Consider the following 26,853-nt stretch of genomic DNA (forward strand, 5'->3'; position numbering starts at 1 on the left):
CATAACATATGCTCCCTAAAACAGAAAAAAAGGGTTTGTTCCATAATGTGTAATCTTTTAAGTGTGTTCTATGTTTTTGCACCATTCACAATGGTTTTATCTTCCTGGGTTTTGATGGATCGTACAGATGCTTGCAGAGACACATCTGCTTACTGTGTTTCTGCAGCAGTGAACGTAGTGTAGTCCAAACCTTGTCAGATTGTATTTTGGTTTGGGAATTTTGTCATTTTACTTTTTATTTTAATCTCTTTTCATTTAAATTAGGGTGCAATATTTAACTGAAATGGCACAAAATGTGTTCTTTTTTTTTGTATAATTCAGGTCCAGTTGAATCGAGCAAACCGATGTATCCAAATTTGATTGAATCAATGATCCTCTAATATTTTAGTCATACACACAAGGTAAATTGGCTCATACTTCTATTCATTTTATGAATGATTTATCCTTCTGAAGGGTGAGGTGATGAGAACAGACGGGTATTTCCTGGTTTTGAAATGTGTTTTAACGGTTCATTTGATGATGCTCTGTACCTGACAAAAGAAAAAGAAGCAAAGTCTCCAGTGTCTCCAAAGTAATGTCAAGAGACTGGGCTGACCAGGAACTATATTTTATTTAACTGTCACCGTCTACTACAGAAAGAACAAATATTTGCACGTTGGACGAGAGGCAGGGGACACCTTGGACAGGTTATCATAAACTGAACTATTGTTAATATAACTTACTGGAGTCATATTATTCAAATATTCAACTGGACTTCTGGATAACTCATCTATTCATGCAGCTGTAAAAATCAACCGGTGTGATTCTCCCCGACAGAGACAAGAGCAAATAAACACAAACTCAAACATCAGTTTTATTCTCCAAATATACAGAGCAAAAGCATCATAGATTCACAGACCAGTACAGGTAAAATACAACCGTTTTTTTTTTTTCTTAGATACAGAGGACCACTGCCTGAAAATAGTGGTTTACCCAAAAGCATTTACACGTCTTCTTATTACAATTACTGTATGTTTATGGTTACTATTTTTCTTTTTTACAAATTGTTGAAATGACTATCTTAAGTCCTTTTCTCCCAGACCTGTGTTGTGTAGTATTTGCAACTCATTTGCATTATTTGGAGTGCCGAACAAATCGACCAATCAGTGAGAACTGTACTCATTTGACTTTCAAAGGTTTTTTCCGCGATGCTTTCAGCTTTCTTGTGTGACTCAGAGTACACTGCAAACCAAAACCCACTAATGACCATTGTGCCCCGAGGGCGACAGTGAAATCTGAAGGATTATTTGCAAATACTATTTAGTCCAGGCCTTACACTTGGATGTTATTAAAGTACTAACAAGGTATTGACTGGTAGGAAAGAAAAAAAGTGAGAGAAAGAGAGAAAGCATTTACACTGTTAAGAAAGGCTTATGTTGATCAATTCAGTGTTTTGCAAATGGCACCTGCTCTCGTGTGGCCCGTCATGGGCATGAACGCCTATCGTACAAAGAGGGAGACCTTAAAAAGCGTGTAAGATAATAGGCAAGCTAATGTTCAGCAGTTCTTTATGTTTTTCTTTGTTTTTTTTTTTCCCAATTTATTCAGACCAAACAAAATGTGTATTATGGTGAGCAGAAGGTAAGATAGCGAGTTGAAAGAGAGGCCGTGATACAGTTCTACCAGCCAGTCTTCACTTTGCACAGCTCATAACTTCTGTCTCTCATGTAAAAAAAAAAAAAATGCCTTCAGCCAGTGTATCACAGTCGTGTCCTTAACTTCTCCACATAATAAACTACCTTGCATCCTCTGCTCTGAAAAGGTTTACTTATCATGAAAGGCCAGCAACCTCTTGTTGCGGGTGTCTGTGTTTAATCATCTGTTATGCCCTGGCATCTGTGCAGTGCTTGCAGCCAGGCGGCAAACAGGCGGCACCGACACCAGCCCGCAGGTGAGGGGGGGAAACCACGCGGGCTTCGATTCCCAAAGACTAACGTGGCACTCGCATCCCATAGTGCTCTCAGGCCCACTGTGGCTGTTGCCGTTAGGGGGTGGATGGGACAGACGGCTGGTCTATCAAATATTTATCCGCTTGCTGTGCAGTCTGCAGACTCCCTGGACTGGGAAAAAACATTATGTTGGGATCAGCGCAGAGGCTGAGGTTAATAGAGGAAACCTTACTTTTTGGGCAGGACAGCAAAACTGTAAGAAAGTTTGAATTGCGGTGATATTTTGAATTCAGGTGTTGCAAATAACATGAATAAAAATCGCATCTGTCTGCATCTGCAAATTAGATGCAATCAAATGCTGCTTATTTTGAGGGAAAAAATATAATCTTGGGCATCATGACTTCTGAGAAATAAATGTAAAAAAAACGCCTTGACAGTCATCATGGTGCCAAATGCAATATATTGCTGGGCATCTCTCCGAAGGGGCTGAAAGTATAATAACCGCAGCTCACTTCAAAGCTGTCCCAGCCAAGCTCGTCTTATAGCCTCATGTGTGCTTGGTGCACAGAGAGCCAGTTTCCCCTGTGAGATCTCAGGGGGAGAGAAAACTGCTCATACAAGCCTTCTATGCAATTTGTAGACACAAGCAAAATTTCTGGAAAGGAAACAAGGAGAAGATGATTGTCTGGCTGTGCAGTTTTGATGCCATGTGTTTGTTGAGCTCTAATAAACTGTAGTGATATCTGAATGAGAAACAAAGAAAAAAGGAAAAAAAAAAGATATATACAGAGTAAGACAGCATTAGAGATTTATATACAGTCTGCTAAGTGCCAAGCTGGATTATCAGCATTGAAACAGAGCTTTTTGTTTTAAGCTGTACAATAGGCGCCAATCCATTTGTAAAATTAGTCCAAACCACTGCCAGTCAAGTGGAAAACCCCATCCAAATGCCTTCAATGTAATCATATGTAAAGTGCTTACAACAACAACTTGCTTTTGTTCAAATACCGTGCTTGGTATTTTATGAGTTGTGAGGCAGATTTAATATTTTCAGGCTCACAAGGGATCATCCCAGTGCACTGACTGCTGCTCTAACAACAAACCCCCCCCCAAAAAAAACCCTGATTAGAGAAGATATGTAACCGCTTATAGTTTGTGTTTGTTTGATTTGACAAAACACAGTTGACACTGACATAATGAGCTGCCGTTTCCCAGGCCTGAACCATTTGTTGTTCCGGGAACTCCTCTTGATTTTTAAAGGAACTGATCAAATCACGACCGATCTGATTCGATAAAGTATGGCAGGAGCAAACCTTGAGAAACCACAGATATACGAGGCTTATGCGTACTCGCATCAAATGTGACTTATCGCACAATTCAGCGGCAGCTGTACGTCGACTGTAAATGCATGACGAGCCTAGAAGGCAACTTTTTGAAACTCCCAGTGCTCATCAAAAAAGCCAAAATTCTCTGGACATCGACACTGAACAGAGCATGATTGTGACATTATTTTCCAGCAGGCTCCCTTGAAATCTAAACGTTTTTGTGTGGCCGTGAGTTAAGTCCCTACTCTCTGTCTCTACTTCTCAACGAAAGCAAATGCCGTCAGTGATGACATAATAAATCCAATTTCATATACGTCACATATAATGAATTAAACTAAACAATGCACTTTAAAAGCAGTAGCTTGCCATCATCAGCTTCATGATAGTGTGAAGAAAAGCAAAGAGCAAAAATTGAAACACAGTTTCGGAATTTGTTTGTCATACTGCTGGATGACCAGTACTATTACAGGTATACAGTCAGGATGCACTAAGCTGCAGTGTCAACAGCGATACTCATAACAGAGACAAGATAACCACACAAATAGGAGCTAAAATAGAATGCTTACATGTCATTCTGCAGGTACCCTCAAGTATAGATGGTGATGATGATATGTGGTGTTAGGAGGAGAAACTCAGGTGCAACACATGTCGTAAATCGCCTTGGATGGGGATTTGGCGTGGATGCAGCTCCCTGTCCACAAACGAGCCGGTCACGCTTGTCTGTCTCACTTAGTCAAAGTTTGTATTGACCCAGTTCAAACAGACCCTCGAGGCAATGTAGATACGGACAACAAGAGGCGCTCATGTCTCGTTTAGAGTCAACCATGTGGGAAATCAGAGGCAGAAATTAGATGCTGAAAAAGAAATCGCAGTCACATATGTACACTGATATTCTTTTATCGCGGGGTGTCAAAAGTAAAACGATGACTCAGGGATTTAAAATGAGATCTCAGCCCCTTTTGTTATCTGCTCAGCTCTGCGGCTTAGATACAGCCGCCGAGAGGGTGGAAGGAGGAGAGACTGCCGCTCTTTTCAATGTTTGAGACGTCTGTGAGCACACGGAGAAAGTTTTCTTCCTCCTACACAGGGGGATGAGTTTTAACAAGCCGTGCGTAATGCACAGTGTTTGAAGGGAACGTGGGGAAAAGTTACCGCTTTAACAACAAAGAGAAAAAGAAAAGACACATGCACATTCATTATGTTGTGCTTCCATCTACAAGAGAGCAGCAGGACATTGGCTCCCACTCATTGTCAGGCAGTTTGTGCTGAGTGTTTCACTGCAATCTTGTTTCTTCTGAATGACAATCGTCAAAACGCAAATTTGGTCTGATCTGATTGTCCCACAAAGCCTTGTGTTTCTGTCCTCTGTTATTTGACAATCTGACTGTGAAGTCAAACTTGTGTGGTGTCTTTGTTGGCAAATAACCTTCATGTGGCACAGATGTATGACGGGTTGAAAAAGGAGGGCGGGTTGATGAATTAAGCATGAGGGAAATGTAAGGCTTCTTGATCCATTTATTTTTTGGGACATTGAGAAGTGTAAGCAAGTCAGGCCCAGAAGCCCCAGCATCCTCAGGCATCCATAGGAAACACTTTGTAACGCTGATACTTTAGGGGCTTCTGGTGGCTGATTTCTTTAGAAGTTTTACAATCCTGGCTGCTTGTTGCACCCCGTTCAAAAACCCTCCTCTCCTACAAGGTCACACATGGGTCTGCATGCGTTTCTGAAGGGGCCGGGTGAGGTCCGAGTTTTGTGAAGAGGACTGGGAATAGTGGGAGGAGGAGGAGGCTGATGCCTTGCTGTCTTTGTCGAACTGCACGTAGCCGTCCGGCTTACTGTAGCTGCTGATGCTGCTGTCGCACTGCGTGTCAATAAAGGAGCTGGAGTCGCTGAGCGAGCCGCGCTGGAACTCCCGCTCGCACAGCTCGATGGAGCTGCTGCCCATGCCCAGCACGAAGCGTTGGCCATAGTCGTACAGACGATTGGGGCCAGCCCCCAAAGTGGAATAGATGTTGGTGAAGGACATGCCTGTTGGTACCCGCTGCTTGCCCAAGGTACCTGTGTTGGTAGGATTCCTCACCTCAGCGGTCTGATTTCCTGTCATGGTGGGTGTGTGATGCTCCTTGAAGGTGTTGACACTGTAATAGCCATTTGTAGGGTCCTATTGGAAAACAGGAAACGGGAAAGAAAGATTATTATTGTGGATAAGATTTTATTGTCAACTTATTTAAAAAAAAAAAAAAGAAGGGATGATAAAAAAGAAAAAGAACAGCCTGCATTCTTCTCAAAGCGAAGGCAGGGAAGGGACTGAGGCTGAACTGGCAGTAATTACCATTTAAATTGCTGAACAGTGTGCTCTGTACATCACAAGGCAAACACGGGTGAAGCTTGGTGTGAGGGTTTAGTCAGCCCCTACTCTAAACTTAATATCATGTCTCCCACTAATTAAGCAAGCCTTGATGTTTCTTGGTTTGGCATCCGTGTGTCACTGCAAAGTTCACTTGCATAGCAGCTTTAATTAGACCTTAATGGATTGTAGTGTCTGTGAGTCCATGTCTGAACCGTGTTCCGCTTGTTTCTCGGCATGGCTGCAGCCACTGTTGCTAAGGGTCCAGTTGGGGCAGGTGTGTGTTTTTTTTTTTCCTGTCCTTGTGTGAATAGATGTGAATGTCAAGCACAGTGAGTATTGTGGCAAATCCAAAAAGAAGAATGCTCATAATGGGAGAGACAACCTGAGAGGATCCTCGTTATGCTTGTCATTATCAGAGAGCAGACAGGGAGATTGTTTGAGTCTGGCCTTTATCTCTCGTTTGGGCTTCTGTCTGCTCCCGCCTCATGCACACCATCATTAACTGGGATAAAAAAAAAAGAAAAAAAATCTGCCCCCCCCCCCCCCCCCCCCCCCGAGGCTGTAGGTAAGCAGGCGAAAACAAAAGAAGCATCCTCCAGGGATGTCGATGCCAACACGCGAATGGACAAAGGGACAAATGAGCGGGACAGAATTGGTGACAGAAGATTCAAGCAAGATGCCGAGAGTGACTCCTAAAGCACTTTGTTCGTGTAGGTTCAGAGCTGTGGTAAAAACCTGAGCACGGGGGGAGAGTTTGTTTTCAGTCTCGCTGACGAGAGCGCAGGTCAGAGGTAGGATGAACACCTGCTGAGATGATCCGCTGTGCTTGGTTGAACGATTCATTTACATGAATAGTACCGAGTTCCCCCCCAGGGGTTTTTTAACATTTTCATCACATATTTGAATAAATTCAACAGCAGATGATGCATATAGACATACTGAGATTTCTTTAGTTGCATAAGAAAAATTGTTTTTTTCAAAGATCTCCCTTTAGAAAAAACCATCACCGAACAGCGCATTACTGATTATACTCACAAAACAATCTATCACAACACACAACTAGATGGATGAGGAATGAGGAAAGGTTTTCCTCGAGTCTACAATATTTACCGTGAAAGCAGAAATAATGATTTAACTACACCAAGTAGGACTATATTTGAAAACATCAGAGAAGGACAGCATCATTACACAATCATAATAAAGAACTCAAGGCACATATTATATCATCATGACACAAAAATAGCACAGAGAATAAATTAACGTTCCATTCCACAATATTAACGCAGTGGCAAACAATGAATAACCGACTAATCTTATGGGGTAAAGTTGAGCTTTAGAGTGGACTTACAACAGTAGAAAAAAAACTGTAAAATACCCAAAATAGACAGTAGCCATCGTTCACTCAAAACTGATCCATCACTGACTGAAAACGGCCTTGATTCCAGAATCGTCACATTCTGGAAAAATCTTCTGTGGATTGTATATCGCAGAGGTTCAAGCTCATCCGGAGTCTATTCGTTTGAAGGGAGAAATGAAAGCAAAGTGCACGACCCGTGCAGACTGATCTTTTCATTGCCACGTAAAAGGGTAGGAAGTAAGACAATAAACAGCACCGGCGTCAGTTTCATTGCATTCTCCGAGTCCACTCTTTCCGGAATATGATATACTTGGTTTTGCCGTGACCACATTGGCATTTTATTTTTCAAATGCTCATCATCAATGTGAAAATAGGCTCAAAAAAAGACTAGGAATTGAAGCAACATATATGAGAGGATGAACGCACACTATACAGTAGATGTCACTGATCAAACACGGGATGGAGTACCTGGGGTCAGACTCATATATCAAGCTTCTAAATATAGCATTATGGTCTGTTCTTTTTTTTTCTTTTTACCTGCCTCCAGCAGGGCTGAACCTGAGATGTGAATCACACCTCATCTTTCTCACATGTAGATAGTGTCATTGCCTTTTAAGTGGTGATGTGATTCAAATCAGCATCATACTTGAGATGGTTAAAAAGATTGCTGCTAAAACAATAACCCGCTAGGTTACCACGGATGTACTGAGAATGAGGTAATATCATGTCTATATATTTCTCAAATACTGTATATAATTACTGCATGTGACCAGATTTATGCTGGGACAGCCGGGTGAAATATCCCTTTAATATGCTGACAAAACAAAAAAGAGATAGCACGATTATTTGAATAAATGTAACTATTTAAGGCTTTATTTTGCCTGATGTTTCATATATGGCAGTGTTCACATGACGTGATGGTGAACCCAAAAAATAATGGATATATAGCTTTCTTATTTCTCAACCTTACCATGTATGCCCAAAGCCAGCCGATCATGAGTGACAGGGAAGGTGAAAAGTGAAAGAACTTCAGAAAATACGATGGCATGGGTGAATAAAACCTGGTTCAGTTATGCATAGAATACTGGAGCAATGTGGGAGCTGCACACTGCTATTAAAGAATTAATAAAATATGATTTTTTTATCCATCATATAACCCATTTACAAAGCTGAATGGAATACTCCTTTAAAGAACGTGTTAGAAAGTTTTTGCAAAGCTTGAGTGCATTCCAAATGGTGAAAATTGATGTGCATATGTGGCTGGGAGAGTCAAATCAGCGCAGCTAATAAAAACCGAGCATTTATTCCACGTCCCATATGCTCTTTGAAGCAACCCATCTTCCCATCTATGGTATAAATAAACACTGAAATAACAGCTTAAGGGCCGGCCAATCTCTGATTTCTTGAGCCAGCTTAAATGAGACACTAATTATTAAAATCAGTCCTATAACAGGACTCATTTTGCCCTTGGACTTGTCTTCAGAAAAAACCCGTGGAGCAGGAGAAGGGTTATTAATGCTTTTCTGCTATTTTAGTCCAAGAGCTGAACACCACCATTTGCCCCAAAGGTACTTGCTCTCCCACCATCTTTTCCCTTTGTTCTCCCAGATTCGTGCACTCATGCTGCCATGCTGCCATTGATCATGAGCCGCACCTTAATGTGCTGATACTCCTTCTCCTCCTCTTGCAATACTTCCAGCTGCTTCAGAACGGACTCCTGCTGGAACTCTCCACGTTCAACCTACACAGACATCAAGTAAAGTATATTAAGAGCCCGAGTAGTCTCCAAAGCTCCTCCACTCAGATTGAAATAAGAAAAAAATAAAAGATTTAGAAAGGAATGGGTTTAACTTTATCACTTGTTCTTCTTTTTTTCAATATCACTCAAACATGCTTCACCTTCACTCAGGGCTGGCAGGTGGCATTAATAATTTATCCATGAATATCTTTTATTTATCTTTACAAAATGCAGATTTGTGAGGTAGTTCAGCTCATCTTCCCGCTTCAACATCAAGTGCAGAGTGTGCTTTGTATTTTGAAATAAAATACAATCCCAAAGCTTTGACTACAAATAGCCCAGACCTGTAGCAAACTGCAAAGAAACAGTGGTAGGGATAAAAAGCACAAGATTTTCCATGTGTGTCGGCCCGGGGAGGCAGAACATTTATATACAGAACATTTCTTTCAGATTACAAAGTCTGCATCAGTGTATGTGCTGTGGTCTGCTGTCCTCACAGGAATGCCAGCATTATTTTGATGTACAACACATGCCTCAAATACCAGCCGTAGCATGCGTTCATCGCTTAACCATAAGCTCTAAAAGAGAATGCAAGAAATTCAAAGAAATAAATGCTGAGATTTTACTTTCTGAAAACAGGAAGATGTGGAAAGTAGTATGCTGTGACACTCACACTCACCATCAGTTGTTTCATGGAGGTGTGTTCTTCATTTTCCCGCGCTGCATTGTGGTCTTTGTGTACAATCTCCACCCGGATGTCGTTTTTCGCCGACACAACCCCTTTCAGATCTGTCAGAAACAGACGACACGTGCAGCGTATCTTAACAAGCTGGTAGAAACATCGCTCTGTATTTGTTGATATTGTATTTTTCCCAGAATGCAGTTTGCGGTAATGTAAGATTTAGCAGCGGCTCTTGGGTTTGCTTTGTTAGAGCTCCCCCATTTCCCCCGAAAACAACACAAAGCATAATTAATCACTTGTTTCCGGCCAATACTAGATTATCTTTCTCTATATAAATGCAATCTCACACAGTTTCCCAACGGAGGCTCATTCTGTTCGCGACAATGCTGATGTTAAACTGTCATATAACAAAGTCTTACTTTCTGTTTTAATTTTGCTTGCAAGTTCTCTCTGGTGTGCACAGATGGAGACGGGCAGTGAGGGCATAACCAGGTGCGCTTCCTCTGTAGTATACAGACAATAGACATGCTGAAGGAACCAGTAGCACAGTGTGGTTCTTGGATGGAGACAGTGGGCTGACTGTCTCTGACTTGAGTCACAAGGTTTATGGGTGGGTGGCAGTGAACATAGCGGAGGATGTAAATAGCCTCAAAAGCGATAGCAGCCAGACTGAGATTGCATGAAATGAGCCCTGATAACAATCTGGCTATCTCTGTGCCACAAAAATATGTCCATCTCGAGCAGTGATTCATTATTCATTAAATGCGACACTAATTGCCAGAATTGAACAGGGATAAAATGTTTCCTATAACATCAGGCAGTGTCTTGATGTTTTCGTGCTGTGGATTCCCCTTATTTAAGGGAACTCCACACACATCTATTTTCATTTGTTTGAATCAAAATAAGAACAAGAGCTGAACTGATGGACATTTTTGGGGGGTTTTAGGGATAATAAAGTACTTTGGCATGCATGCTTGAGTAAGTGCAGAAAGGGTACGTACTTCTCTGAGAGCGGGTGCAACAGAATGCGCCGATGGTGCCCATTAGGACAATGAGGGCCACGAAAGCTCCCACTGCAATGCCGATGATCACAGCCACTGGGAGGGATTCTGTGGAGAGCAACATAAAGGCATGTCCTTCTTCAACAAAATGCCATAAACGTCTCACATGTGCACTGAATTCACGACAGAAGAGTAACAGAGCAGGGAATAGTCCATAGAGACCATGCAACCCCTCAACACACACACACACACACACACAAACAGGAGATCTTCTCGTGTCTTTGCTCTCTTTTAACTCTCTGTAGCAACCAAGAACTTGGGAAAGACGGCTTTCATGTTATCTCCCTTAGTGACACTGGCATCATCCCAACAGGCTCAATGCCAGGTTAAGAGAATACACTGGCACAATGCAACAGACAAAAAAGCCAACATGTCCAAACAGCAGCAGATTCAAAGTGTGGGTTAACGTTTTCCTAATATTCTCTCCGTATCCTACAGTCTAATAACTTTTAATTTCCTTTCATTTAGGCTAATGGAAGTATTTCTCAGAATGCTTTAATTTTCATTGAGTAGTGTTTGAGTGTTTCTGCAATAATTTAAGCATAATTATGTTTGTGTGCTTTAGCACGGATGTTTGCATCAAGGAAAAGACTTAACCAGCAGGCATACATCTAAATGCTGCTCCAAAAGAAGAGGAACTCATTAATGAGAACCTGAGCTCTCAGCCCACATTCATGACCTTCCTGCATCTTAAACAAATGCAAACAAACAAGTGCCCTTCCTACACAATTAAAGTGTATTTAATGTCCCCATTGATCAACGTCAGTTTCGTGCAAGCGGCTTATAATTTATCATTTGCGATAAGTGGATAGAAAGCGCAGCTCCTCCTGTGGTAAAGGGGAAAAGGTCACCCATAAAAGCTGGAGTTTTCTCTTTAAATGAGCAAAACATGAGGCACAATGTATTTCATATGAAAGGTGCAGTGTGTGCTAAAGGTCAAATGTTCAAACTAATAGGACGCCTGGTTCAAGTTAAACCGAAAACTATTATGTGAGAAATTTACTGCTGCTATGAAGAAATTGAATAAACTTGAAATATTTAAACATTTAAGACATACATTGAGCTCTGCTAGAAGCTGAAAAATATCTATCTATCTTACATAAATACAATACAGCAGCACAACAGAAACAAACTCACTGGTCAAGAACTGGCACAATTGCAGCTAAGCACACAAAACACTACAGCTTGGCCACTATCCACTATTTCCTTGTAGAAACCGACAAGCATGTGATCTGAACAAGAGGAAGGTGGAACCCGTGGAACCTTGGCTCCCACCTTGTTCCTTGAGCCGTATGATCTCAGTGTCAGAGCCAAAGCTGTTCCATGCAGTGCAGTTATAGATGGTCTGGAAGTCAGCCGGAACAATGTTACTCATGGTCAGCGTGGAAATGACTCCTTCTTCTGTGTTCACCGTCTCTACAGTGTAGCGACCGGAGGTTCCAGACTCCAGTACTGTTTCCTTCCATGACCAGGCCTGAAAAAAAAGAGCGTTTTTAGTCATCAGTGGCGCGTTAGTAGTGAAACAATACCAGACCTCATCATTAACCCACATATAAGCGTATTAAAATTGGGTTGACTGAAGGATTTGCTCAAAAAAACTTTATGTATATCAGCTGATATATTATCCATGCTCTGTATGGATTTACTTGGCGCGGCCTTTGTGTTGCCATGGTGACGCTGTGACCCCAGAAGTGCAATGGGTCATTGGATTAATTCAGTCTCTGTGTTAACTTCAACAAGTATATATGACAGTGCGCCTGCTTGGTTGGTGTTGTTACTCAGATCCACATTTGGCGAGGAGCTGTCATCATCAGTGAGTCACTGCCCGTTGTGCCACTGAGAGGCGAATGTGCTGCGGCAATATATGAACTTTACTTATAGTATAGTGAATATATCTTAGGCTTTTTGAAGTTAAGGCCACTTAACTGAGCCAACTATGAGCCTGATAAGAGCTACTATTTCAAACAGAAGCTGACTGAGGATGATCTACTTTCTATAATATATATTATAATTTCATTGTACTCATGTATAATGACAATAAAGAAGATTTCATTTTCATTTCATTTTCACTTCATTTAATTTCTACGCTGATGTGGCTGGTTAAAACCCTTTTGAATGCTGTGTTATCGTTGAAAAAGTGTGTTAAAAGTCTTTTAATGGCATATTTGCTGCTGTTTACTTTTATTTGTCTGGCTGCAAGCTGAGCAGCGTTGCTCCAGGATCTGTAGACAGAGATAATGTCTAATAGATTATTGTAAACTGTGTGTGCTTCGAAGTTGTTGTCTTCTCATTGTGGTGGTGGAAGTACGCGCCTTGGTTGGGAGACGGCACGCAACCACTTATGAAATCAAGCATGCTGTGAAAAAGTAGACTGAGCAAAGCTCCACTGTGCTTTACACAAAGAGACACAAGGTTTCTTATTTCTGTGCCCAAAGGCACGGTTCTCAGAAATGTTCAGTCAGAAAAATAAATTGTCATTCAGGTACAATGAATCCTGTGGTGATTTGCTTATTCTAAAAGTACAAAATCACCACTGATAACAGATAGATGTGGGCTCAGATACCCTGCACAGATGTGTATGGGTTTGCATTGTCGCTTTGTAAAGCCAAGGTTCCCTGCTCGGATCTCCACTGTGGCCTTTGTGTCTGCAGTTTGCATGCTTTCACTGTGCCTGTGTGGGTTTTTTTTCCTGGTACTTCAGATTTCGCACCCTATCCAAAACAAACAGATTAAATTCACTGGTGGTTCTAAATGTACTGTATATCTGATGGATGTTTTCAGTTGACATAGTTCTGCACCAGTATGTGAATGATTACGTTTTTGGACTGCAGAGGTCCAGATAAGGCGGTAAAATAAAATAATAAATTTTTTAAGTATATAGCTTGTAACCTACAAGAGTACAGCTGGAATGAGGAAGCTACTGTACCCCAATTTCTTAGGCCGAGAATACACTTGCATTTTAACCATGTGCTTAATTTTTGTTAGCTTAATAGTTTACATACTTGCTTTTATACTATCCCTGAGACCAGTGGGCTCTAACTAGGTGGCACACTAGCAGACTCAGATCGCCTTGAACTTCAAAGATATAAACAAGTAACTCAGATACATTAAATTAAGTTAGTATTTGGTTTAAGTTAAGATGACAGCGGAACAAAATTCGATCTGTGTCACTGTAGACGATATCTGTGACCGCTAAATCAGGAAAGTTGGACAAATGGTCACATTTAGCCTGACGCTGCCTCTACCAGTCACCTAGAGCATCTTGCATACTTGTTGCATTCATTTCTGAAGACAGAAAGGCAGAAAATAACATGCATACATGTCATTAAAAGCAAGCCATATATCCAGTTTTAGTGTGTTTTTATTCAATACAATTTATTAAATACGCCTACATACTGAAAAAAAGGAAGATTTAATATGTCTGAGTAAAAAGTAAAGATTTGACCCGAATAAACCTTTCAGTTCTTCAATGTCAATATTTCATTATAATTACTTTTCTATACTCTTTGATAAAACAGAGGCACACAAATCCTTTGTCCTTTTGCACTCTATGTAAGCGTTTCAACCTCCAGCAATAAAGTCACTCTTTTTCTCTCACACAAACCAGACATTAACTCTTACATGATGATTAAAGTGTGGTCATAGAGAACGTGCATTTTGTGATTGCTGTACAAACCCCCCCCCCCAAAAAAAAGAACACAAAGGAGACAAATATGGGGTAAAGCGCATGATTATATCCAAATGTACTCACAATACGGTCTGGTGGAGGTGTACTTCGAATGAAACATTTGATTTGACCTTTTTCTCCATGTAGAGCTTGTTGAGTCTGCGTGCTGGAAATAGTAGGTGGTCCTGAAAAAGTCACAGAAATTGGAACATGAATAATCAAAGTCACTTTCCAGTTTCAGGTCACATGACAGTCCTGCTCAGCTGAGTTCTTGTTGTTACATTATACTCCAAATGTGTCCTCTTTGAAGCAGTGACAGCTGAACTCTTGGGGTAATTTAGGACTCCTGGTGGTTGACTGTATTGCAGTGAGATACGAGCACGCCTCATCCATGAGCGCAATCTCGCCAAAGACACACTGTGACGGAACAAAGGATGTAAGTGGCGACCTAGACCTCACTCTGGCTCAAGAAATTGTTGATTTATGGCTCGCCTGATTTCTCCTGCTGAGATAAACGTTGTTCTCTGGAGCGTAATCAAGACGGCACAGATGGAAGGAGAAAATGCCAGTGTGGGGAGATAACCTACTTGCCGCAAGGTGTCACCACAATCAATTTGCGTGCAGCAGAGTTGACCCCTGAACCAATAGGTCACCACATCAACATTGTAAACCTCAGCTCTATATCAATGCAAAAAATAAAGTCGAAACGATACAAAAACAGGCATGTATTAAGTGCCAAAAAAACAAATAGAATATTTTCTGTTTCTCCCATGTGAAACGGTTTTATTCGTATAACTAACCGCCAACATCTGGCTAGCTCCATCAAATCGACTTCAAGCCCTTGTGTGTTAAACCCTGGTCAGGCTACAAAATCTTGCCTGACACGGGCAGCTCAACCTAAACGACTGGTCTGCTCGCCATCTGGTCTGGATGCTGCTCACTCCAGGTGACAGCACTGATATGTGGACAAGATTTCACACACAACCCAGTTCCATCATTCATGTGTATTCACCCTTAGGTCCTGAAGTAAAACTTAGTGAGGAGAAGTAAGCTATTTTTGTTTATCTCGTCTTATGTATATCCTTGTTATTTATTTATCGAATTATTTTTGGCTCTTGATTGGCTCTTCCCACCATCCGTCTGACATTTCAAATTTAGATATCTTCAAAAGGCAGCAGCCCAATCTGGCTGACATTATCAGGCAGGACTGCAAAGATCAAATCAGCCGCTCTGACTTTGTTCACGTTACAGACACAGAACCCTCACATCACCGAAGATATTTAATATTGTTTTTTTTTTTTTTTATCTTATTTGTGTGCGTTTACTTTTTTTGGGTTGAATCTCATTTTGAGTCATCTCGTAATATTGTGGACATAATTAGGTTTAAAGTAATGTAGTTATATCCGAACGCACACTGTTTCCTTAAATGCCAAGAGCTGGGTTCTTACAGACGCTTCCACAAATAAAGGTTCCAATTGGCTCTTATTTCTTTGGTAAAAAAAAAAAAGCCTTTAAAAATGCAGTACAAAGCGAATGTTAGAAGATATTGTTAATGTTAAGAATGTGGGTTTGGCATGGAGGAGGGGTTGAGGGAGGTCGCTTCTTGATTAGTAAGACAACTCACATCCCCGCCAACTTCCTCAAACTCCCGCTCTCTGCCATCTCTCTGACGATACATAATTGCAGTTTATTACCTGTCTCTTATTAAAATGAATTAGCATTTTAATGAGACGTTGCCAGATGGTGTCTTGGTATGCAACTAGAGGCTGCTGCTACTGCTCCACACTGAATGTTGCGGACAATTTAAGATGAGTGTACTGAAAGCTGTTCCCCTTCTTTTCCCGGTGTACCAGCAAGCAACGGTTGTATTAACACACTGAGCGCATGTTATGGTCCATATGAAGAGCTTTGGCACCTGCTATGGAGATAAAATATATGTATGTTGTTAGCGTTAGCTCTAACTGTCGGCACACAGCAAGATCAATTGCTTGCAGGCTGCAAAAGGCTGGTTGTAGTGGAAGGGCACAATCTATTCTATGGATCAGAACTGCAAATTTGGAATATAATTAGATAGCTTTATCTCTCTGGCTCAGCTTGAGTTGAGAGCGTGTGTGTGTTTGTATGCTGGTGTGTGCGAAAGTACGTGTTTTTGCCTCTTCTAGCATGTGATCAGAGCACAAACACGTTAGAAGCGGGGAGGTGGGCGGCACTACAACATCAATGCTTGGCAGCAGGGGAGGTAATCAAAATGTTGGGTGCAATGTTTCACTCAAGTCATTTGAGGAGGTGTTAACTCTGGAGTGGACATGGCAATCTGATTACACAATAGCGGTGTGGGTGTCAAAATGCCAGAGCTTACATTTCCTTCCTAAACTGAGGTGTTTGCTTTTTAACAGCAACTTTACTTTTCCACTGTACCTTAATGCAGCTCTTTGTATTTTTGTGTTACTCTTTTCTCTTCTTTGTGAGAGAAGGGAGCACACACAGCTACAAGGTTACTGAAACAGAAGAAAACTGCCCGACTTGCTCACCTATGGCCATATTTTCTTCTGGGAAAAATCGATTCCGTCCATATATTGAAGTAGTCAACACATTTGTTTGTCAGTTTGTTTAAGAGATTCAGTTAAGCTGAATAGAATTATATTTCTATTTCCGGTATGTCATTATTACTTTGCTATATTAAATCAGTCACTCTAGGCAGTCACTAATGCTGTTTTATTTCAGCTGATCTCAGACTCACTGCAGAAAGTGTGATAAAGTGGATGTAGCAACGTAGCTCCCCCCCCCCCCCCCCCCCCCCCCGGTGAGCTTGGTGACCATCAAGTTCAACTTTAACAGAGATACAAATTCCCTGAACACAGTCTCACTACATGAGCCTGCTTTGCCTGGATATTTTTTTAGAGCATGGACATGGCCGTGTTTCCACATTGCCAGTTTCTTTTCTTGCACGCGACATGACCTGAATTTGCTCTCACTTTACGCAGCGACAAAAGTTCACAACGATAACTCAGCATCACCACGGGCTGCAGACACTCCAAGCAGAGTAGTTAAAATAAAACTGGGAAAAAAAAACAAAAAAAAACAGTATTTATAAAAAAAACTCCGCGCTGCGCAGACATCAAAAGCAAAAATCATCATAACAAATGTGGCTCGGCCTTAAAAGCTGATAATAATTCAGCGGTGGAGAGCCTCTTGTTTGCATTATGCACTGAAGCACCCATTTTATCGTAAATAAAGACATCAGTCTTTAAGTGATTAGCCGACACTCTGGTTTTAATGGAAACCATTTTCTAATATTAGAGTTTTAGATTAGTCAAAAATATACTAAGAATGAGGAAAAGATTGACAAGTGCATTGTGAATGATCTAATATATACTCAAAGAAAACAAAGGGCTTTGTTTAACACTGTTGGCCAATGATGTACAGCTCACTTCTCAACCTGACTCATCCATTTTAATGGCATATATCATTTTGAAAATTAGTGCTTTTAGTAGAGTGGTACCTCAAGGATTTAAAAACAGTAATCTACAAACCCTGCAATGGGTGTCATCATGGAGGCTTTATTTATTTACTTGATAGGTGACAGTCTATAGTTACCAGTACTTGCTGGCGCTATACTGCTGTTTCTATGGTGAAATATCTACAAGAGTGCTAATGTTTGACTCGTTAGGGCAATTGTGTGAGGTATTGTTCATGACTTTCCAACATTATATGCAAAATCCTCACGATATTATCACTGATCTTGCTCTATTGGTCCGAAACCGATTCAAAAATGCTTTTCATATACATTCTGGCCTATATATATATCGAGTAAATTAAATGTGGAGGAATGATACTGTTACACAAAAAGAGCAGGGTGATGGAAAAATGGAAGAAAATCTAGCAAATAGCACTTCAAGGTATTTGTGATGAGTGAAACTGATTGAACAAGTCTCCAACATGTGTCAGTGTTCCAGTTGAAGAAATCTTAAACACATATTCAAGTGCCACTCTCAACTTCAAGCTTGATATCACATTGTCGTGCATAATACACATAGTACCATCATATTCAAATCAGTCAGTATGGCATTAGAGCAGCAACGGTCCGCTGATCCCAGAAATGTGCACAAGAGCTCATCTATTTTGCAAAGTAAAATTACGTACAGTGAAAGTGTTTTATTAGCGAGGTATGTCTATTTTGTCATGCTCTGTAAGTCCTTCACTCCTTATGTTGTATTTGCAAAAGCCAAGACAAGCAGACACCAGTTCACACAATGAACTGGTGTCTGCTTGACAACCATAATTATAGCCAGGACTTAAGTTGTTGCTGAAAAACTTAACAAGTTATCACATCCACACTACTTTATAGGTCATTTGTTCACACCCTGAAATGTGACCCACAGGTGTGTCCTCTACACTAGCACCTCTACAGGCAGCAGGGGGTATTGCAGTAAATGCCCACACAGGCTATGTCTTCCTCTGTCAGACATGAACTCATTTTTTTAATTTTTTTAACTTACGGTTACTTTATCAAAACACTTTTATAACCTTCTGGTTCAGTTGTTTTAATAACATTAAGGTTGGAAAAGGGATTAATTCTATTAGAATCTTTCTTCATGTTAATTGATGCATTTTTTCTTCTAGAAATTGCCTTGGTGACACATAAACATCAGAACAAATTACAGTGACACGTTTACCACTTCCTGGTTTTGTTTTATGCAATTGATCTCCATCCCTCTATCCCTTTTCTAAACCTGCTTTATCCAATTAAGGTTCAAAGGGAGGATGGAGCCTATCCCAGCTGACACCAGCGAGAGGCAAGGTACACCCTGGAAAGGTCACTGGTCCATGACAGGCAATGAAAATCCTTGGTTAGAATTAGAAATAAAGATTCAGGACAACACTGACAACTATATCCTTTGTACCTTTGCCACCTTCACCTTCATTTCACACACAGGAGCCACTACAGCTTAACTATGTGTTGTTATTTTATGCTTTTGGAAGAAGAAGAGTATGAAGGTACACACCAGTCATTTACAGCCAAAACTTTTAAATGAACCACCCACAGGTAGAGTCTTTTTTAAACATAGCAATGGAATAAATCAAAGATATTTTGCACATCTTATAAATAATGCTTGAACTGTGCAGAGACCTCATATGTGAGAATGAGACATAATGGAAAAAGTGAGTTCAAAGTCTTCCAGAAAGTCTTTCAGATCATATCTCACTATGATTGCTTAAATTTCGCCGGTCAGATAAAATGTGCTACATCTTAAGTGTAGTTTTCTCCTTCATTAAATTGCACTTTTATATTTTATATGGTGTCACTGCCAGTTTGGACAAAAGGCTGGAACGCTAATTAGCCAGACACTTAGAGGCAGTCGAAAAATGACGAAAGAAAAAAAAACGAGCCCTCTCTCTACCTTCATGTGGTCAGGGATTTTCTTTCCTTTGGCTACCCAAATACTTTATATGAGTGTCATTGTGTGTAGTCCTTTGCCCAAAGACGCATACAAACAGAAATGGAAGTCTTCTCATGCACATAAAAAAAAATTGTGTAGAGTCTGAATATATTCTCTTTAAGTTAAAAGCTAAATCCTTTCAAGCGCATCAGAAAACTTCCTTCATTCCAGCTTCTGCAGGCCACTTGACAACCTTGTATGAAATACCGAGGAGCTGTTCGTTCTAAAAGATGTTTGACTACAGTTGGCAATATGTATCCATTAGTGACTTGAACACAAACTGCCTCCCCTGCTAGCTGTTTGATTGTAATTAAATTACATTCTTCCTCAGGGAAAGAAAAAGCCCTCATGTCTATGCGGTATGCCACAGTGGGAGCCAGTGACACAAAACGACTGAGGGAGATAGACAGAGGGAATGACAAATTATAAACACATGTAATTTAAATGATGGCTTTAAGGAATGAGGCGATAACTGCGGGGAAAACAAACAGCACAGAAACAGTCGAACGTGCAGCAGGCGCTGTCGCATCATGAACCCTCGGCATTCACGCGGCGTTGCCGGCGTTGCTACGGCGTTGCTACGGCGTGATGGTGGCCCCCCTTAAAAAAGGCATAAACCTCACTCACATGTTATCTTAGTAATTCACTGTTCGACTCAATTGAGTGCATCTGACTGTCAATAATGTCGGGCTTAAAGGCTGATGAGAAGGAAGGCGCTCACGTTCATCTGCAGCTGAGATTGTGGCACAGGACAATCGATGAACCTCAGAAAACGGCCTCAAACATTCCCCCACTTCAACCACGGTGTTTACGCAGTCACAAGTTTGACAATCCGATTTGCCTGAAGGTTTGGGTAAGAAGCAACTCAAGACTGACTGTGTGGCTTGAAAAAATATGAATTTCAATTATTTAGAAGGGTAAAAAAAAGGAGGTAAGCTTTGAATATCTAATGACATTTCAGATATGGAGGTGCAAGATACAAAAGAGAGAGAAATGCACAAAGAACACGAAGAAATGAAAAGATTGGAAAGGATTGCAGACTCACTTGAACATGTGTAGAGACTGAACAAATATGCCATTTCAGCTTTGTTACACATTTCCCAGTTTGCTCTGACTTGTGTTGTAATCTTTATTAAGACAGTCTATCATCTTTTCCCCCCATGACAGAATTTTCAAAAACAACACAATCTCCATAGTTACACGAGCAGAACAGAGATACATCAAAATAAACTGGTGTGCTGGATATAATATATTCCGTGTAAATATAAAGGCTGCAAAGAGGATGCCAGTCTAGGTTGCTATCAAAAGAATAAGAGACAATGGGAGAAGCCATGAATTTTCCTCTTATGCCTTGATTTCAACTTAATTCCTGCCTGAGAATGAGGGGGCTCCTGGTGGTTCATAGAAAGTCATGGTTCTGATCTTTAGCTGGAGGGAATACTGGTGTCCCATTCTCTCTGATATGCAAAGCCAGTGTTTGGATTTTAAAAAGAAAATCTTTAAACACACCGTTTGCTACTTGATATATCTTCATACCCAAATCAACACGAGTGTTGCTTACAGGCAAACTCTTTTGTTAGCTTTGAAAATGTGCAGTGGTACACTGTGAGCATTAATTCTACATCATCCTACCGGCGTCTCTGTTTCTTTCTCTCTTTCAGTCTGTCACAAGCCTCTTTTAGATGGACACAGTGAAAATAAGAAACATGTAAATCCCACAACTGAGAACCTCTGCCACACTGAAGCATGCTCCATGAATATCAAGCACTGATAATGAAGTCATTTGTTTGAGAGTTGCCAGGTCTCCCACCAAGGCTGGTATTCATTAGTCAGTCAGAGCCTCAGAAAAGGCAGCTTCTCTGTGACTCACGCAGAATCTAATTAGCATTTAAACACATTTCACCTGTTTATGAAATGTATGAGCATATCCTGAGAAAGACTACATTATATTTACTCCATCTCTTTTTACATGCAAAGGCGTCACTATAACGAAAGCAAGTGAAAGGACTGTGTTTTATGACATTACTTTTGTTCGGAACATTCGTTTGTGTGTGGATGGTTTTGTACTTTGTTCCTTTGTGTGGTGGTTTGTGTTTTGTAACAATTCCGTTCTGGCAAAATTAAGTGTCTCTACAAGGAAATAACATAAAATTCAAAGGACTACCGCAGAGAAATAGAGTAGGATATAGAGTTGGAAGTTTGCAGCAGAAGGCTTCTGTCACCTTCAGAGAAACAGAATACTGACTCCTGTGACAAATTGCTTTCTTCTTGCTGCTGTTGACCCAAGACCTCAGGATTCACGCTTTTATGTGATATGCATTTGATACCTTTTTGTGGGGGTGTATCAAGAACTATTTCCTAGTGTGAAAGAGACATCAGTGACACAGCTTACCATTGACAGTAAGAGCGACTTCCTTCTCCCCTGTCCCAACACGCGGGACCACGGCACGACAAACGTATTTCCCAGCATCCTCCTGCCTCACAGATTTCAGTGTCAGGAGGTTGTCGTTGCTAAGAACCTGCGGCAAAGAAGTCAGAGATCATCAGATGCAATGACTGCAAAAGAACCTTTGCATTTGTGATGGCAGAAAAGCAGTGCTGAGAGAAAAACCAAGGCAGCACATAGACCATTTAATACCTTAAAGGGCAGCTCTTCTCAATTATTAAAATCCAATCTGGGGTCTGAGCTGAGCAGAAAAAGGCTTTGGCCTTTGATGTTGACAAAAGAAAAGGTGGAATTGGGTGAATTTGTGCATCAAAGAGATGAATCTTATGTGAGTGCAGGTCATCAAGAGGTTGGAACAAAAATTTTTAGATTCAGTGGACATTTAAGACCAGAATGAAATAAATCCAGAAATACTTCGCATGGGGCCTTGGAAGTTCTCAAATCAAAGCAGTTTGATTATTTTAGGAAATTACTGTATTGAGCATAAGATGGACTTTGTATAGGCAACGCTGTATACTCACCACTCCAGAACCCCTTTTCATCCACACTATAGTGAGAGAAGGATTTCCTGTCCAGGCACAGTTGAACACGGCGTCAGATCCAAGGTCAACCTGCAAGGACTGTGGCTCTGCAGCCATGCGAGGACCAACTATTGAAAGAAACATGATTAACTTGCTGTAAGATATCCATAACTAAGTGTTAGCTGTTGTGGCTCCAGGTTGGAGCTCAGTGATAAAATATAAAAGACAGCAAACATCCGTAGACTTGCATTATTGCACTGCTGGCATTATAGAGAGGCATGCAGAATTACTTTGAAAGTCACTCACAGTGGACATCAACATTGCGGCTGATGTTGGTACTGCCGAGAGCGTTGGTAACCTCACAGGAAACTGGTTCTGTAAAGAAGGAGTGGTCCACAACAACTTCATATGTGTCTCCAGAGACCTCCTTAATCATGCTTCCTCCTTTGGCCCACCTGATAAGAACAGCAAAATGAAGGAAGGAGAGATGGAAAAGAATGAAGGGAAAGGGCAAAAAGCATTAAGACAGGTTTTCACACCCCCTTGTGTCAAAAGTGTTCTTTTGTGCGGATAAATCATAATTCTGGGGCAAGTTTTCTGTGCTGGCTTCAGCGTATTTTCATGGCAGCCCTCCATGCTGTGACAAGCTCCCTGGCAACTCGCAGCAGACAGCACGTTCCTCATTACACCAGACATGGAGTGCAGCACAGAGTGCAGGCTAAGAAAAACAAATCACAGAATGACGAATGGGTAGCTCCTCCAGCTTTGAAGACATTGCCCGACACACACTGTATTAAACACAACAGCTGACAATAATAAATTGACTCGGGATCACGTATAAAAAACATCTGTTTGTGTTTATGACTGATAGCTTCTGTGGCACTCCGCACGTGTTTAGGTGAGACTTTTATGATGTCACGGGCAGCTGCGTCTCACTCTACATGGGGTAGATGGTGCTCTGCTGCTGCAACAGACAAGGCCCATTTATAAAAATGAAGCAAAGGTATCTTCGGATGTGTTGGGTCTGGAAAATTCAGACGGTGCCGTGGGACACACAATGAATCACGCGCGCCGCAAACCTCCACAATGGACATGTGGCTTCATGCTGATGTGGCAAATGAAAACGGCGACAACAGAACCGGTGGCTGTCTCCATTCTAAAACCCCTGCCAGCACTGAGAAGAGTTTTCATGGGATAGGGAACTCATTTGTTTTCCATGACTAAGCTGGCCCCATGCTTGACTGAAATGCTATCATTTAAATGAGAACAGATTACCTCATTCAATCAGTAAGTGAAGTGAAGCAGAATTCTAATTGGGCTTCATGGGATTTTTTTCATGCTCATTTATTTTAAGCAGTGGATCTTTTCAGAGCTTGGCTCCTGTGTGACAGGAAGAGCTTCGCAACACCTGTGTTTCCAAAAATGTTGAAATGGGGGCATATGGGTGTTTCGGGCCCATCTGCCCTCATGTCTGATCGAGTAGTGCTTGTACACCGAACAACTTGGAGGGAGAATGTGATATACATGTTTTATTCCCCAAAGGTTGAATTGTCTTAGTTGCATTATATCTAAGTAGAATATCAGCACAAGAAACACAAAGTCGATGCTACATATTGGACGACAAAAAAAAAAATGGTGGAAACCATGTGACTGTTGATGTTCATAGAACTTTGTCCCTGACCAGGAGTGTTTCTGGGGCAGTTTGTATGACTAAGATGAGAAAGATGGACACGGTGAATAGGCAATTAATCACACTTGTAACATTTAATCATGATGAAAACAATAATGATGATGAATAAGAGGGTGAGAACGATGCTGTTGATGACAACAACGTTGACAACAAACGCCATTGTAGGAGTTAGAATGCTGATGAATTACAAAGTATTTTCGTGCCCTTAGACGCACCAAAGCCAATTCTCACTCCCCCACATGTAAATGATTTGTATTCCTCAATATTTCAACAAAAGTGCAAACGTGCTCATAGAAAAAAAAACATTGTTCGAGCTGGGGCATTTACGATGGTCTACGATAATAGTGACATCAATATCATGAGACATCGCATTGTTAATGCAGTGCTATAACATTGTGAGTGGATCTCAGCTGATCATAACGCTCTTCACGTGATTTACTTTTTAAGTTCATTACCTCTCTTTTTTTTAAAAATGCAATTGCCAAAAAATGTGGAAAAAAAATGCAGTCTGATAACAATATACATATCTATTCCTCAAAGTTTTCTACAGATACCGCGACAATGGCCACATTAATGGTTTGTCACAGCCCTTGGTTTAAACAGCAACACTTATGAGACTGATACTATGGTGACAATTATCGTGTGCTCTGTCAGAAAGTTCCAGAACTGCTGCACAGACTTCATAAGATGGCTGTGGCTCTGATAATCAAGACTGCTATGATACAGATGACAATTTGTTGTTGTGGTTCCTGTTGGAACGTCTTTATGGCAGAAATTATGACAACCCTTTTGGTATTTGCCCTTGTTTTTGTTCTCAGTTCTCAGTAGATGTAGTCGAGTCGTTGTGCACTGGGAACACCTGGAGCTGGTACTCTCCGTATAAAAAGACTCTCCGTCCATTTACCTAAAGGATTCAGAGAGGAAAACCCATGTTTCCCTTTATATCACACACCTTAATTTCTTCTTGGATTGTCTTTGTCTCAAAACACCTCATCCATGATGTTTATAGCCATGCACTCGACATGCAATCACTAATGATTTACAGACTGACACACTCCATGACTATTTCCCTTAAAAATCCAGTTGATAAAGCTGAAAAATGAAAATGTTTGTGTTGCCTGTCATTCTTTGCCATTAGTTTGAGTCGGTCGTGACAAATGTGAAACAATGTGTGACTGTTTCCACTCAAACTTTATCAGCTCACAACACCAGGAGTGGTAACGGGGTAAGCCCAGATGTTTGGGCTTTTGGCTGCTGCCGCCGAGAGGAGATTACAGCTGCCAGGTTTGGAAGCCCTTGACATTGTTAGAGGGAGCAGAGACAGAATGCTGTCATCCTCAGGGAGCAAGGGAGATCTGTTGGTGTGCTGGGCCTCGTCCAAAACCTGTGTCTAAACATAGCTGGCCCGGAGTAACACAAACACCTGCATTCCCTTTGGGAGGGCGGATGGGCCAAAGCAAGCTTACTCAATAGCTGACTCACTCCATGCTGCTGTATCCTATTCAGGAATTTCATTCAGACAAAGGCTGTGAATCCTTATTGCCCCAATGTGTCTGAGCATAAAAGGTTACCTGGTCTTTATCAGGTCTTAAAATAGGGTAAATACAACCTCAGGCGAACAACAACACATCATACATTATACTATGTCATTATTCATACCAACTGTCGAGCACAGTGGTGGAGGGGTGATGGGGAACTGGGCACCTTGCAGTCATAGAGTCAGCCATGAACTCCCATGCAAACCAAAGTATTTGAGAGTCATGTCTGAGGCCAATTGTCTGACAAGTAAAGCTTGACCCAAACTGAGTCAACAGGAAAGGGATCCCAAGCACATCAGCAAATCTGCAGCAGAGTGGCTGGGAAAGAGCAGAATGGCTGTGTTGCAACATCACAGCAAAAAACAAACAAAGCAAGCTATTGAATCAGGAGTTTACTCAGTTTTTCACACACTGCTTCTGGATTTTGGTTTAATTTAGTCAGATAAATAATGACGCATTGTAATGCGTTACGCTTTGTTGTTTATCTGAGATGTATAGACCTAAGTTTAAGAGCAGCGTAAGTGTAAAACATTACATTTAAAAGGCTTCATGCTTCTTTCATCAAATAACTCTGTGTGTGCGTGTGTTTATTGTGGGTTTTTATGCATGACCATGAGTGTGTAAGCTAACACTCTTAGGCAGATAAAAGGTCTGCTGTTAACGGAAGCAGAGGATGAAAGTGACGTGGAAGGTGGGATGGGGAGGTGGGATTGTATTTGCTCGATGTGATTAAGGATATAAAAGAGTAGCAATTAAATTAGGCAGGTATCTGTGCCATCGCCTTCAAGACTCACGGTAAATCAGGCCCTGCAGTTATTATCGGTGTGCTTAAGCACAGCACAGTGTGGTTCTATTCTGCCTTCCATGCATATTGAAAGTGATGACTTCTCTCTGCATGCTATAAAATTGATATGCAGGTTAAGCAATAGAATGCAGTCATTTTGACATGGCTCAAAATAACTGAGCTATTTTATGAGCTCCCAAGAAATTGAGGTAAGGTCTACAGATTATCTGCTTGTAGCAGTAAATCTCACTGAAAGATAAAGAGAGACAATTTGGTGTGGACATTAGCTATGGAAACTTCAGCCACTGAAAGGTAACGAGATAT

At 41.1% G+C, this 26,853-nt stretch overlaps 1 protein-coding gene across 4 annotated transcripts in view; it reads right to left on the bottom strand.

Moving 5' to 3' along the window:
* Nucleotides 1–840: 840 nt before the first annotated feature.
* Nucleotides 841–26,853, bottom strand: part of kirrel3b (kirre like nephrin family adhesion molecule 3b) — a 160,179-nt gene continuing 134,166 nt past the window's right edge. Inside the window, exons 8-17 of one of the 4 annotated variants that reach the window (XM_072392828.1) lie at nt 22,824–22,972; nt 22,518–22,645; nt 21,943–22,069; nt 14,194–14,294; nt 11,718–11,916; nt 10,383–10,490; nt 9,801–9,884; nt 9,379–9,488; nt 8,616–8,702; nt 841–5,415 (exon numbers count right to left, since the gene is read on the bottom strand). In XM_072392828.1, the coding sequence (XP_072248929.1) occupies nt 4,954–5,415; nt 8,616–8,702; nt 9,379–9,488; nt 9,801–9,884; nt 10,383–10,490; nt 11,718–11,916; nt 14,194–14,294; nt 21,943–22,069; nt 22,518–22,645; nt 22,824–22,972 (1,555 nt within the window). In that variant the 3' untranslated portion in view covers nt 841–4,953. Of the gene's footprint in view, nt 5,416–8,615; nt 8,703–9,372; nt 9,489–9,800; nt 9,885–10,382; nt 10,491–11,717; nt 11,917–14,193; nt 14,295–21,942; nt 22,070–22,517; nt 22,646–22,823; nt 22,973–26,853 lie in introns of all 4 variants that reach the window. The other 3 variants (XM_072392827.1, XM_072392830.1, XM_072392829.1) reach the window with 3 other exon arrangements.

This window comes from Leuresthes tenuis, unplaced genomic scaffold (genome assembly GCF_036924035.1).
Source record: "Leuresthes tenuis unplaced genomic scaffold, fLeuTen1.0.hap1 SCAF_9, whole genome shotgun sequence".
Lineage (NCBI taxonomy): Eukaryota > Metazoa > Chordata > Actinopteri > Atheriniformes > Atherinopsidae > Leuresthes > Leuresthes tenuis.